General features: G+C 53.8%; 1 protein-coding gene across 3 annotated transcripts in view; it reads right to left on the reverse strand.

Annotated features, from left to right (window-relative positions):
• The window catches only part of Catsperd (cation channel sperm associated auxiliary subunit delta), a 28,640-nt gene that overhangs the window by 2,125 nt on the left and 13,413 nt on the right, over positions 1 to 13,102 (reverse strand). For 2 of the 3 annotated variants that reach the window (XM_055617764.1, XM_055617763.1), the window contains exons 4-13: positions 12,438 to 12,533; positions 11,732 to 11,814; positions 10,246 to 10,422; positions 9,274 to 9,387; positions 8,700 to 8,789; positions 7,925 to 7,983; positions 6,846 to 6,960; positions 5,848 to 5,900; positions 5,092 to 5,166; positions 2,052 to 2,180 (exon numbers count right to left, since the gene is read on the reverse strand). In XM_055617764.1, the coding sequence (XP_055473739.1) occupies positions 2,052 to 2,180; positions 5,092 to 5,166; positions 5,848 to 5,900; positions 6,846 to 6,960; positions 7,925 to 7,983; positions 8,700 to 8,789; positions 9,274 to 9,387; positions 10,246 to 10,422; positions 11,732 to 11,814; positions 12,438 to 12,533 (991 nt within the window). The remainder of the gene's footprint in view (positions 1 to 2,051; positions 2,181 to 5,091; positions 5,167 to 5,847; positions 5,901 to 6,845; positions 6,961 to 7,924; positions 7,984 to 8,699; positions 8,790 to 9,273; positions 9,388 to 10,245; positions 10,423 to 11,731; positions 11,815 to 12,437; positions 12,534 to 13,102) is intronic. The other variant, XM_055617765.1, reaches the window with a different exon arrangement.

Genomic DNA, 13,102 nt, shown 5'->3' on the forward strand with positions numbered 1-13,102 from the left:
CAGTGTGGGGTCATCCAGATAGGAGGACAGCCATTCCGACAGGAGGACAGTCACAGACAGCGCTGGAAGGTGTGGAAGCTCGGGGAGGGGAGGAAGGGGTGAGGAGGGATGGAAGGGAGCCACTATCAAGAGCCCTCCCTGCAAAGGGAGCCAGGGAGCCAGAGTACAGAGAAGCTTGGCATGGTATATATTTATATATTTGGGTTTTATTGTTTTGTGGTTTGTTTGTTTTTTTTGTTTTTTTTGTTTTTTTTTTTTGGATTTTTTGTTTGTGTTCGTATTTTGTTTTGCAGCCCAGGCTGGCCTTGAACCCCCGACCTTCCCGTCTCCATCTCTGCACTGCTGAAATGATGGATGTGAACCGTGGTGCCTGTTCTATGGGCTGCTGACAACAGGATCTGGGGCTTCAGGAAGCTGAGCACTCTGCCACTGCGGCCCAGCAAACAGAACCCCATCATTCTGTCCTGGTAGACGCTGCATGATGCCCGTGGGCACCTCCCCATATCTGTGGGGTCTGCACCCAAGCACTGAACCGACCCTGACCTCCAAGGGCCGAGTCCACCTTGGCATCTGAATACTGAACCCAACTTCCTATTTCAGGATTGAGTTTTCCAAGGTGGCTGAGGATCAGGGCAACCTGGGCGCAGAGACCGCACCAGCCTTGCTGTGGGGAAAGGTTACACAGGCCTCAGAGGCGTGTAGAGGCTGCTGTCCTTGCTCCCTGAGCGATGCAGTGGAAAGAGTGTGTGCACACATTTCCAGCAGCCTGAATGGGACTTTCAGGCTGCGGAGACACAGCAGTCGGGGAGGTATGCGCACAGGCGCTCAGAGTTAACCTTGCCTGTCGGGGGAATCTGTGGCCTGGCTGCAGGAGATGCCGCCCTGAAACCGTCAACTGATGAAGGCAGAACTGTGTTCTGAAGAGAGCCTTAGTGACAGTGATGGCGGGCCCCGAAGCTTCCAGATAGGCTGGAGAGATGGCTGAGCTTAAGAGCTGTTCTTCCAGAGGTCCTGAGTTCAATTCCCAGCACCCACATGGTGGCTCACACCACCTATAATGAGATCTGGCGCCCTCTGCTGGTGTGCAAGCACATATGCAGATAGAGCTTCACCCATGTAATCCCAGCACTCAGGGAGGCAGAGGCAGGAGGATCTCTGTGAGTTCAAGGCCAGCCTGGTTCTACAAAGCAAGTCCAGGACAGCCAAGGCTACACAGAGAAACCCTGTCTTGAAAATAAAACAAAAAACAAAGCGAACCGACAAGGAAGAAAACCCCAGCTCCTCAGAGGGTGAACAGAATGTCCCTGCCGGCTTCCCCCGGCTGCACGTCTACCTCCAGAAACCTTTACTATGCACTCGCATGCACAGCACCAATCCCTGCACACACACAAAAAAATCTCCGCATGCTCAACTCAATACAATTTTCCCTAAGATTTTATTTTTAAGACAGTCTTGCTGTGTAAGTCCGGCTAGCCTAAAACTCTCACTCTGCCTCAGCTTCCTGAGTTCTGGGATCACAGGTGTGAGCAACTGCACCCGCCTCTGAGTGTCTTGAGTTGGTATGTGGCTGTGCCTTCATTATCGTAGCTGCCTGATAAACTCCTACTCATCCTTCAAAACCCCACAAGCGCTCATGAAAACACAGACATTGTGCCAAGTGGGGAGAGAGTTGGGAGAGAAGATGATGACAGGCTGCAGAGAAGGCATCAGAAGAAATGACATAATCCAGGTGTAGTGGCACAAGAGATCTCAGCGCTTGGATGGCTGAGGCAGGAGTGTGGAGAGTTCAAGGCCAGCCTGAGCTACATGGTGGGTCAGAGGCTAGAACAAAAAAAAAAAAAAAAAAACGTCAAAAGGCCCACTGCTTAGATCTGCAAGTCAGGCAGAAGCATCACGGGAAGGAAGCCTTGCTCACACCTCTCCCTGGGCCTCCCTGGCTGTAGGCTCCCAGCTGAGCCGGCTGTGGGGTGACTCAGGGCAGCCAGGGTGGGGAGAGATGGGACGGGATGGGGGGGCAGCATCTCGGGAGGAGGACATGGCTGGGGGCTTACAGTTCCACCACGGGCCTCCAAGGCTTGTCGTAGTAGACAAGGCGGGGGCAGCCCAGGTCCTTGTACGGGTAAAACACCAGCAGGTCGTCCTGGGCTTCGGCCTCATGGTTGACCGGGTCGTAGGCTTCCCTTTGAGGAGACACGGAACCCTGTGCTCAGCAGCCAGCCCGGGTCTGCTTGCTTTTACACCTCAGGTCCTGACAGCCACTGACCAGTCACTGCCGACCCCGGCCGGCCCAGAACTGGCAGTTATAAGCCCTTTATTCATGGATTTCTGAACACCTTGTGCCTCCCTGTGTCTGTGCGTGCCTGCGTGTGTTTGATCAAGGCATTTTTAAGCCCAGCTTGAGAGTCTCCTGAGCGTGAGTGGGGCCACATACAGTCAGTTGACAGCCACACAGAGTCCAAGGTGAACTGCCCACCTTCCTCCCCCCAGCCCGTGGGTGGTAAGGAATTCTTGGACAGACCCTCTCGTGGGGAGGGTCTGTCCCACGGTGGGCGCTGCCACCCCTGGGCTGGTGGTCCTGGGTTCTATAAGGAAGCAGGATGAGCAGGCCATGGGAGCAAGCCATCGAGCAGCACCCTCCATGGCTTCTGCATCGGCTCCTGCCTCCAGGCTCCTGCCCTGACTCCCTAGATAATGAACCACAAGCTGTAAGCTGAAATAAACCACCCTCCTCCCACCCTCCTCCCACCCTCCTCCCACCCTCCTTGCTCAGCCATGGGGTTTTATTACAGCAACAGAATCTTAAGACACAAATTAGTGCCAGGACTTGTGTGTTGATGTGACAGACTCAGCCATGTTATTTTGGGGAGGAGTGTGGAAGGAGTTTGGAACTTTGGGCTGGAAAAGTCATTGGGTCATCAGGACTCAGTTAGCTGTGGTGAGACACTGAAAGATAGAAATGTCGAGAGAAGGGCAGATGGTGGAGGCCTGGCTTGTGGGTTTTAGAGAGGCCCTCAAAGACTCTGTCTGGGCCCTTTGACATTCTGCACTGAGAATCTGTGATTTACGCCCAGCACTTGGGAAGCAGAGACAATCAGATCTCCGAGTTCAAGGAGATCTAACCTGGTCTAAGGAGTGAATTCCAGGGCAGCCGGGGCTACACAAAGAAACCCTGTCTCAAACAAACAAACAAACAAACACAACAAGAAGACAATCGGGGATGTTTGATATTTGAAGTAAGAGTCTGTGGTTATGCTTAGCTGGGTCTGAACAAGTGACTGTGTTTATGAGAGAGAGAGCATTACTGAGGGGAAATCTTCTGGGAAGTGTTTCCTGAGTCAGCACACAGAAGCTCTGTGCACAGGTGGTACCACATGCGGGCGGCTGGACTTGGTAATGTGTGAGAATCCCCAAGCTGGTCCTGGCTTTGGAGGCAGGAAGGGGTTGTGGAGAACAGCTGGGGCTTGGCACTGGGAGAGGCCAGGAGAGGGCGCTGGTGAAGGTGCAGCCTCAGTGGCAGTTGGAGGACTGAAGGATCATGCAGAGAGGGTGAGGTGCGGGCCCCATGAGAAAGCCCAGGTGGGGCTCTCGGTGAAAGATCAGCCTCAGTTTCGGGCGTGTTGGAGACTCCACGATTGTGGGTGACTGCGGAGGACAGCTGCAGGTGTGGGGTGGAGCCAGCCTGAGCCCGGAAGACAAGCCGTGTGCGCTGCAGAGGGCACAGCTGGAGAAGTGGAGCTGAAGGCTTCTGGAGCCCAAACAACTGTGAGTTCTAGACGTGAGACACTGAGCCACAGGACCTGATTTTCAATCTGGATCTTGGTTTTACTGTGACTGTGAACAGTGCCCTGGTTCTTCCCTCTTAGAGTAAGAAAGTATTTAACTTACTGTTTTTATTTTATAGGAGTTCTGCAGGCAGAAGGTTATTATGTAATTCAAACGCTGATTTCTGTGACCCCCCAACCCCATCTGGTTGCTATCCCTGTTCTGAGGATCTCCTGTCTGAATGTTGTGTAAACACTGCTCCCCAATTGTCCCCTCATATGCCAATAAAGCAGCTTACAGCCAGTCACTGAGCAGATGAGAGGATAAGGCTGGGTTTCCTGGAGGAGGCTTTAGAGGAGGAAATAGGGGATTTAGTCACAAGCAGACGTCCAGGAGATAAGAGGAGAAAACAGCTGAAGGGAGAAAGCCATAAAGTGCCAGCATCTCTGGGATTTGTGCTGGGAGGAAGCCAGACTAGTTTAGAGGGTTAATTGCTCAGTATTGTACTGCAAAGCTTGATAAACAAATAACACAATAGAGTCTCAATTATTTGGGTTATAGCTGGGTTAAGAGAGAAACCGAGAAACAACACAGTTTTATAAAAATAACCTTAACAGAGTTCACAGGTAAGGGACGTTAGACTTTTAAAGAGATGCTGGATGTATTTCAGGAAACTGAAAAAAAAAAAAAATGTTGTGTTTGAATTTTTCAAGCCTGGATGTTTAGAAGTCGGACTGTGTTCTTAAATATAATGTTCGTATTAACGTGAGAGTGTTAGTATTAACACTGGGGGCAAACAGGGAAGGGAAGGTCACAGGCACCGGTGTGCCCTGTGTCAAGTCGGCAAGGGGCCAACTGTTGTGGCTGGTTGTTTTTGGTTTTGTTTAATATGATAAGCCAGGGTCATCTGTGAAGAGGGGACCCCAGTTGAGAAGACGCCTGTGGTGCATTTTCTGGATTAATGATTGAGGTGTAAGGCCCAGCTAGTTCGCTGTGTATAGGGCCGCTCTTGGGCAGCTGGTCTTCCGTTACTTAAGAAAACAGGCTGAGCAAGCCATGGGGAGCAAGCCGGGAAGCAGCGCCCTCCACGCCCTCTGCATCAGCCCCTGCCTTCAGGCTCCTGCTTTGAGCTCTTCCTCCCCGGCTGCTTTTAGTCTTATCATAGTAACAAAAAGCTAACCAAGACGGCTTCAGCCAGCGGCTGGGGCTCGGCTTTGAGCCTCCTGCACGCCTGTGTGTCCCACGGTCCCCGGGGCCAGATTTCAAGCACTTACACTTGGCCCTGGTCTGACCCAATGTGAGGGGGGCTGGGAGGCGGGCCACACTTACTTCTCGATGGTGTAGGTGTAGTTCCTCTGCAGCTGCACTGGGTCGAGGATTCCCATGGAGCAGGCGGAGATTTTGCTGTAACGGGAGAGCAGGGAGGGCCTGACTAGGAGGTGGACCGGGAAGGGGTGAGGTGCCCTTCACCCTGCAGCAGAGAGGCTGGGAGGGGCCGGGTGCCCTGCGGGGTGCCCGTGATGGCTCCAGATCCTTGTTGGGAAGTTAACATGTTGTGGCTGCAGAGAATGCTCACACTGGGGAGGGGCGCACCACGAGAGTAATGCCGAGTAATGCCAGCTCCAGGCCGTAAAGCCAACTCTGTGCTGGGGCACTCAGAGAGATCTTCCATTTCACGCTCACACACACTCAGTCACACGCACCCTCACGGTCACCCACACTCACACACTCACATGCTCACCCTCGCTCACATACACTGTCACATACACGCTTACGGTCACAGCTACACTCACGTATACGCACACATGCTGACACACATAGTAGAAAGGGCAAGTCATCTTGGGAAGGTCAGGGCACGGCCTTACTAACCGCCCGAGTCACGCACACTAGTGCACGATCCAGGGCCCCGAGCGCGCCCCCCCCCCCCCACACACACACGGCTGCCGCACTCCTGGCCGCGGCTGGCCGCCTCCAGGGATTCAGGGATTTACTACAGAACTCTGCTAAACACACATAAAAGTAGGTGGCCAGTAACGGGGCCGGCCCACCCCGCCCCTTCAGCCCAGGGCTGGCTGGCGCACTCACTTCTGCACGATAATCTTCTTGGTCAGGTCACAGCCAACTGAGATGAGAGTGGACTGCAAGGGACAGAAGCAGAGGCGTAGGGCACTCCACAGAGAGCCCGGGTCAGCCCCGCCCCTGCCAGCCCCGCCCCTGTGCAACACCCGCTGCTATGCCCTTGCTCCACAGCATCTGATCCTGACACAGTGGCTCTTCTGGCTGGCCTTCCCAGACCTAAGCTCCAGCCTCAGGAAATGAAATACCTCTTCATCCCCACCTCTTCATAGAGTTCAACTGTGTGTAAGAACTGTATTCCTTTTCCTGGCTATTTATTCCACTCCTCCACCCACCCCCACCCCCCCTGTTGTCCACAAGGCTTTGAATGATGTGTGCATGGGTCTCTGCATGCCTGTGTGGTTTTTTTTCAAGTCTCTGGGAGCATCTAGAACGCTGGTTCTCAACCTGTGGGTCACGACCCACAAACTTCTGGCAGACCTCTAGCTCCAAAAAAATGTTTACATTACAATTTATAATTGTAATGCAACAAAAATACAATCTACGGAGTACGAACAAAATTTGTTTGTTGTTTTTCAAGACAGGGTTTCTCTACGTAGCCCTGGCTAGCCTGGAACTCGTTCTGTAGACCAGGCTGGCCTCGACCCCAGAGCTCTGCCTGCGCCTGCCTCCTGAGTGCTGGGATCGAAGGCGTTCCCCACCACCGCCTGGCAATGAAGGTAATCTTATGGTTGGGGGTCACCACAGCACGAGCTGTGGTACAGAAAGGTCCCGGCACTAGGAAGGCTGAGCGCCGCTGCTCCAGAAGTACTATTTCCTCAAGTTGGCCAGAGCTGGTTCTAGAGATGACCTGCAGGCTGCCGAGGGACAACTGTGGGCAACGGTGACCCCAGACACCAGGCGACAGCACTGTCATTTTGTTTCCAAACCAGGCCCTGCCCAGCGTGGAGCCTGCTGGCATGACTCAGCCTGTGACTGAACACCAGGCCTCGAAGGGGCGCACGTACCAGGGGCTTCACCAGGCCTCGAAGGGGCGCACGTACCAGGGGCTTCAGGTCCACACACGCGGTTGTCTTGTCAGCAATGTCCACCGTCACGGAGGAGATGGCGTTGCGCTTGATGCTGTGGTGCAACGGGGCAGAGAGTCTGTGCCATCGTGGTCACTGTGCACTCACTGAACCTTTAACTCACTCATTCTGCCAACCAGCCAGCCACACACACCATCAACCATCCAACTGTCCATCGTCCGTCCTCCGTCCACCCGCCCGCCCGCCAACAGATCTGTCATGGTTACCCTTGATTGTCAACCTGACACAGTCAGGAAGAGGATCTGTCCCGATCAGATTGGCCTGACCCTACTTCCTCAGCGCTGAGGTCACGGTCATGCGCTGCTGTCCTCGGGACCTGAGGTGCTGGGCCTGGAGCCCAGAGCACCATGCATGCTGGGAAGCTGCTCCACCAGTGAGCTCCAGTCCCAGACCTCGGCGACAGCTCTAATCTTATTAGAATGTTCCAGAACTGGGGCTGCTGCTCGGCTCTGCTCTCCTCTGGGAACCCCTGCAGACGGCAGGGGGAGCAGCCTCACGTAGGCATGATGTCATTGTCCGCTGTGCTCACTTCTGTGCCCCCACATCTGGTTGCAGTCCTCCTTCTGAGACCCTCCAGTCTAAACTTTGCTCCCCAATTGTCTCCCAATTGTCCGTAACTCAGCTTAACAGCCAGTCACTGAGCAGGGAAGAGAACAGGACTGGGCTTCCTGCCAGCCAGGAGAGAAGAGAGAGAGAAAGAGGGGAAGCAGGAATTCAGCCAGAGGTTCAGGAGGCATGATAAGAGAGCAGCTGGAGGTGAGAAAGCCATAAAACGCAAGAATCTCGGGATTTTGGCAAAGAGGAAGTCAAACTAGCTCAGAGGGTTAGGACAGAGTAAGAACTTCTCACTTTCTCACTATTGTGCCTTAAAGCGTGCTACATAGATAACATAATCCAGTCTTAATTATTTGGGCGCCAGCAGGGTGGGGTGAGAAACTGCCACACACATTGATAGAGGTAACCCCGCCAGCCTTGGGCCCTGAGACCATGTCAGCTACCTGGTGGTGAAGGTGTGGTCTGCGGTGCCCCAGTGGTGCTGTTGCTGGAGTTCAATTTCCTGTAAAATGGCAGCAGGGGCAGAGACAGGGACAGACAGAGGCGGGAGACAGACACACACACACAGACAGCCGGTTGCAACAGGCTTCTGCCCAGATGTCACCCCCAAATAGGTCGGGCTGGTAAGGGAGGGGTGACCCGTAGACACTTGTCCATCGGCTGCCCAGCCCCACCATGTCCTCATTCTACGCCATAAGTGACACCAGCCCTGGGTGGCCCTACTGAGCTGTACTGTCTCTCCCTGCCTGCTCAGGTGAGGTCACGTGACTAGTCATGTGATCCTAGGTACCACAAGTCCAAGCTCTCGTCGTGATGGGTGCAAGGGGACAACTGACTCCACCTGGTCCCCTGCTGGGACCCAGCCCCCTACCTAGGCTTTCCCAGCTACCTCAACACTCAGCCTCACTGTGTCCGGGGCACCCCTCCTTTCCGATGGGACAGAACCTATGTGGGCGGTGGCTGCCTGTCCTGCTGGGGGCAGAGGGCCCGTGTAGGAAGAAGGAAGGCTGGTCCTTTCACAGCACGCAGACATGCTGGCATGGAGGGCTGAGCATGTGGCTCATTCAGCCTTTGAGGGGCCAAGGCAGGATGACATAGTTCACGGCTGCCCTGGCCTTTAGAGGGTCGCCATGTCTCACTAACACCAAACGGGAAAGGCCAGAGTCCGGGATATTGTTGGGTTTGGGTCAAGGCCCCACCACAGCCGCAGCCACACACCAGTTTGTACTTATAGCTGCCGTCGAATGTGTTGCCAAACTCTGAGATGCTTGCCTCGAACCCCAGGGAGTGCGGGTTGCTGACCATCACCTGCGACACAACACACAGATAGCTGTGCTCCAGGCTGACGGAAATCCGGCCTGCCAGCCTCAGCAAACACAGGGGGGATCTGCACACAAGGCCTGGGTGCCACGCTCACCTGAATGTCTGCCTGTCAGCTACAGCCTCAGAGCCGAGGCCGGGAGCTGCGGGACACAGCAGGATGGCGGGGACAAGAGGGAGAGTGGGGGTCTTCGGGAAGAAGCCTGACTGCGAGGAGGAAGGTACAAAGGAAAACAAGATGGAGGACGAGGAGATGGGGAAGAAGACATGAAGGGATGGAGGAGAACATGGAGGAAGGGGATAAGGAAGGAAAAAAGGAGAGGAGGAGAGGGACAGGAGGAATGTGGAAGAGGCAGGCAATGGGAGAAGAGAGGAAGTTTGGACAAACAGGAAGCTCTGGGGTTGTAGGCCAGCAACACTGGGACAGGAAGCTCTGGGGACAGGCTGGAGCATGCAGGCTAGTCCTACTCACCAGTGGGATGGGGGACTTGCCAGGCCGGGGCACAAAGAGGGCAGACAGCTCCAGCTTGCTGTTCATGTCTATGGTGAACATCTGATCTATCATGTTGCTTTCCAGAACCTCCACCTGGGGAAGATGGCAGGCTGAAGGGAGAGCCTGTTCCCCAGGGCGCAAGCAACAGCTGCATGACAGGCAGAGCATCTTATCTCCGAGAGGGGGGCCGCACTACACCCTGTGTCCCCAGAGAGAGTGATGTAGACCACCGGCCCCCTCATGGCTTTTCCTTCTTCTACAATGCTTTTGCTTTGTTTCTTGCAAAATGGGGGCTGAACCTGCTCAGTAGCATTTGCTGTACAGGTTCTCCACCCCTTGCCATGCCCCCAGCCCCTCACTGGGGAGTCTAGGTGGGGTTCCACCCCTTGCCACGCCCTGAGCCCCTCACTAGAAGTTCTCCGAGGGTCCTCACCCAAGCCACACCCACAAATTCATTTTTACTGTTTCCTTCTTTTTCTTTAGATTTATTTATTATGTATACAGTGTTTTGCCTGCATGTACACCTGCGTGCCAAAAGAGGACATCAGGTCTCTTTAAAGATGGTTGTGAGCCACCATGTGGTTGCTGGGAATTGAACTCAGGACTTTTGGAAGAGCAGCCAGTGCTCTTAACTTCTGAGCCATCTCTCCAGCCCCTCAATTTTTTTCTTTAAACATAAGATCTTGTTGAGTTGCACAGGCTTGAGCAGAATTTGAAATCCTTTACCATAGTCTCCCAAGGAGCTAGAATGACGGTCCTCTGCCACCATCTCTCACTCTAATTTTTCTCCCTCAGTTTCCCCCATTCTAAAAAGCAGAGCCGAGCTCAGGGAGTGGCTTACTAAAAGGTGATTCGCCTCCACCTAGGGAGCATTCCCAGTGCCACCAGCTACCCAAAACAAATAACCACAAAGGTCATGGAGCATTGCCGTGGATTGTGGGAATCACCTACATTGCATGGTTCAATCTCCAGGGTAGGGTCACTGAGAATGGCTTGCACATTCACAGTACATTTGAGAAAGTCAAACGCTGGGGAAGATGAGTCAGGGACCGGGGTGAGGACCTCCAGCATGCCGCCATCCTTAAAAAAGAGGCCCGTGGTCTCAGACCAGAGAGACTGCTTCAACAGCTGTGGGAGAAAGCAAGTTCTGAGATCAAATCCTTGTATTGCATCTTTTCTTGTTGTTTTATTTCTACAGGGCCTTACTCTGTAACCCAGGCTGGCCTCAAAAAACACAGCAATCCAGGCCCGGCATGGTGGTGCACGCCTATAATCCCAGCACTCAAGGAGGCAGAGGCAGATGCATCTCTGTGAGTTCGAGGCCAGCCTGGTCTACAAAGCGAGTCTCCAGAACAGCCAAGGCGAAACAGTTACATTTAATTATGGTGTGGGTGCGTGAACGGTGGAGGTTGGAGGACAACTTGGCGGGAGCCAGTTCGCTCCGTCCACTGTTGGAGGTTGGTCTGATGATAATTATTGGCCTGGTGTAAACCTGAATAAGTCATTATACCTGATTGGCGAGGAGACAGCCCAACCCTGGGCAGGGGAGAATGGGGTAGGCGTGGCTAAGGTTCCCGGCTCTGGAGAATTCAAGTGGGAATCATGGGAAGAGAAGAAGGAAGAGGTCACCGTGTAACCCATGGTGGGTGAAGAAAAACACACATGAGGCAGGGAGGAAGGATCCAATAATGGTGTGAAACGGCCCAGATGAATAAAAGCAAGTACTTATGAGATTATGGATGGAAGATAAGATGGGGGCGGGGAGACGGATGGTGAGGATACTGAGACAGGGTAAGTGAAATATCTGGCCCAAGGTGAATAAGGCAATTATAAATCCAACAGGTGCCTGAGTCTTGTTATTGTGATAGCGGGTTAAATAATACCACCACGGTAATCTTAGGGCCAATAATTATCATTTCATAGCCCAACACCCATTTGATTTTGTTATTTACTGCAACAGTCCACCATGTAGACCCCAAGGGTCAAAGTCAGATGGGCAGGCTTGGTGGTCGAGGGAGTTGTGGTCTCCGAGCCTGCCAGTCGTGCCTGCCTGCTGTGTGTGTGTGTGGTGCAGCTTGGCCACACCGAACGTACTCTCTCAGGAGTGGCAACGCCCACTTCAGATGTAGAGTGCTTTGTTCTGCTTTGGGGTGCTGGGGGTTTGAACCTGGGTCCTGATTCTGTCAGGATACCTGTGTAGGGTGGGTCTTCCTGGCCAGAGTGGTTGCCTAGCACCCATAAAGCCCTGCATTCACCTGCAGTACCCCAAAACTGGGCACAGGGGTGCCTGCCATCGGAGGATCAGGACTTCATGGGCGTCCTGGCTACCTATGGAGTTTAGGCCTTGCCTCGAAACAAAAGGACATTCCACTAGCATGATTCCCAGGCTTAGAGGGAAGGTGAACATCACAGCTGTCGGCCAAGCCCTCGGACACACTTGGATCAATTCTGTTCCCAGGTAATTCTGACTCCCGTAAAACATGAGGTCTTCCCGGGTCAGCAAAGCCATCTCGTAATTATCTGGGAAAGAGAGGGCAAAAAGAGGGGCGGTGTCAGGTGCAGGGGCCAGTGGGCGGGCTCAGCAGGTGGAAGTGCTTGCTGCCAAGCCAAAGACCCAAGTTCCATTCCTGGGACCCAACTTGTGTAAGCTGTCCTTTGACCTCCACACGCTCACCCAGGCACACACGGGAACATCCTCACACCCACACACCTGAAAGAAGCAAGCAGAGACAGAAGAAACAAACAAAAGGCAAAGATCAGACGTCACTCACTGGTGACACCCACCGGGATCAGAGAGAAAGCCCAGGAGGTCACATGGCAACGACAGCTTAGCTGAGGAGCTGTGGCGCCCCAGCCGGTCGCACACTCAGCTTGGGCAATCACAGCGCCAAATCCTAACCAATCACACCCAACCACACCCATCCAAGTAAACCAGACACAGCCGCAGCTCAGCCAGTCACCGAATGCCTCGCCTGTGACACGTTAGTCACCGCTTCAACCAATTACACAGGTTGATGAGCCTCAATAGCCAAATCCGAGCCTCAGCCAATCACAGGCAGGGAGGGAGGGGGCAGGCAGGACGGCTGAAAGGGGGCCGAGAGGCGGGATAAAAGAGAGCGAGCTGAGACAGGCTGGCAACGTACTCCAGGCAACGCTGTGGATGGTGATGTTGGCTTTGATGATATCTGTAGTCACGGTGGTCTTCCCTTTCTTCAGGCGCACGGTGTCCACGATCTGGCCTAGGGAGGGACAGGTAGACTGTGATGACCCATAAAGACAGCATCTCACAGAAATTCATCCACACTGCAGGGCCAAGGCCTCCCCGCACTAACCCCCCTCTCCCGTCCCCCATGGCCTCTCCTCTGGATTCATTGGGTTCTTACATCCTGCTATTGGTTTGCTATTCAAAAGACCAAGAAGAGAATTTCAGTGTGGTCAGGGGTGGAGCCCCGCCTAGGATGCCCCAGTGAGGGGCTGGGGGCGTGGTCAGGGTGGAGCCTCCATTTAGAACCCACCAGTACTTCCCTGACTTCAGACCTTCAGCGCCTCTATAAAGGTCTAGCTCAGCTTGTAATCCTACCAATAAGAAGGCACAACCAGGAGAGTCCCTGGGTCTTGCTGACCAACCAGCAAGTCCCAGGGGTTAAGTGAAATTTTACAAATAGAGATATACATGTATCACATAAATGTGGAAAAATAAAACAATTGAGCTATCGACTCCCTCTGGCAGACTCCGTGGACATGAACATGTACAGAGGCCCGAGGTCCCTCAGCCCACACTGACCCCGCTGGAGGAGGCCGACAGGAC

Source organism: Psammomys obesus, unplaced genomic scaffold (assembly GCF_907164565.1).
Source record: "Psammomys obesus unplaced genomic scaffold, mPsaObe1.curated_primary_1811, whole genome shotgun sequence".
NCBI classification, from domain to species: domain Eukaryota; kingdom Metazoa; phylum Chordata; class Mammalia; order Rodentia; family Muridae; genus Psammomys; species Psammomys obesus.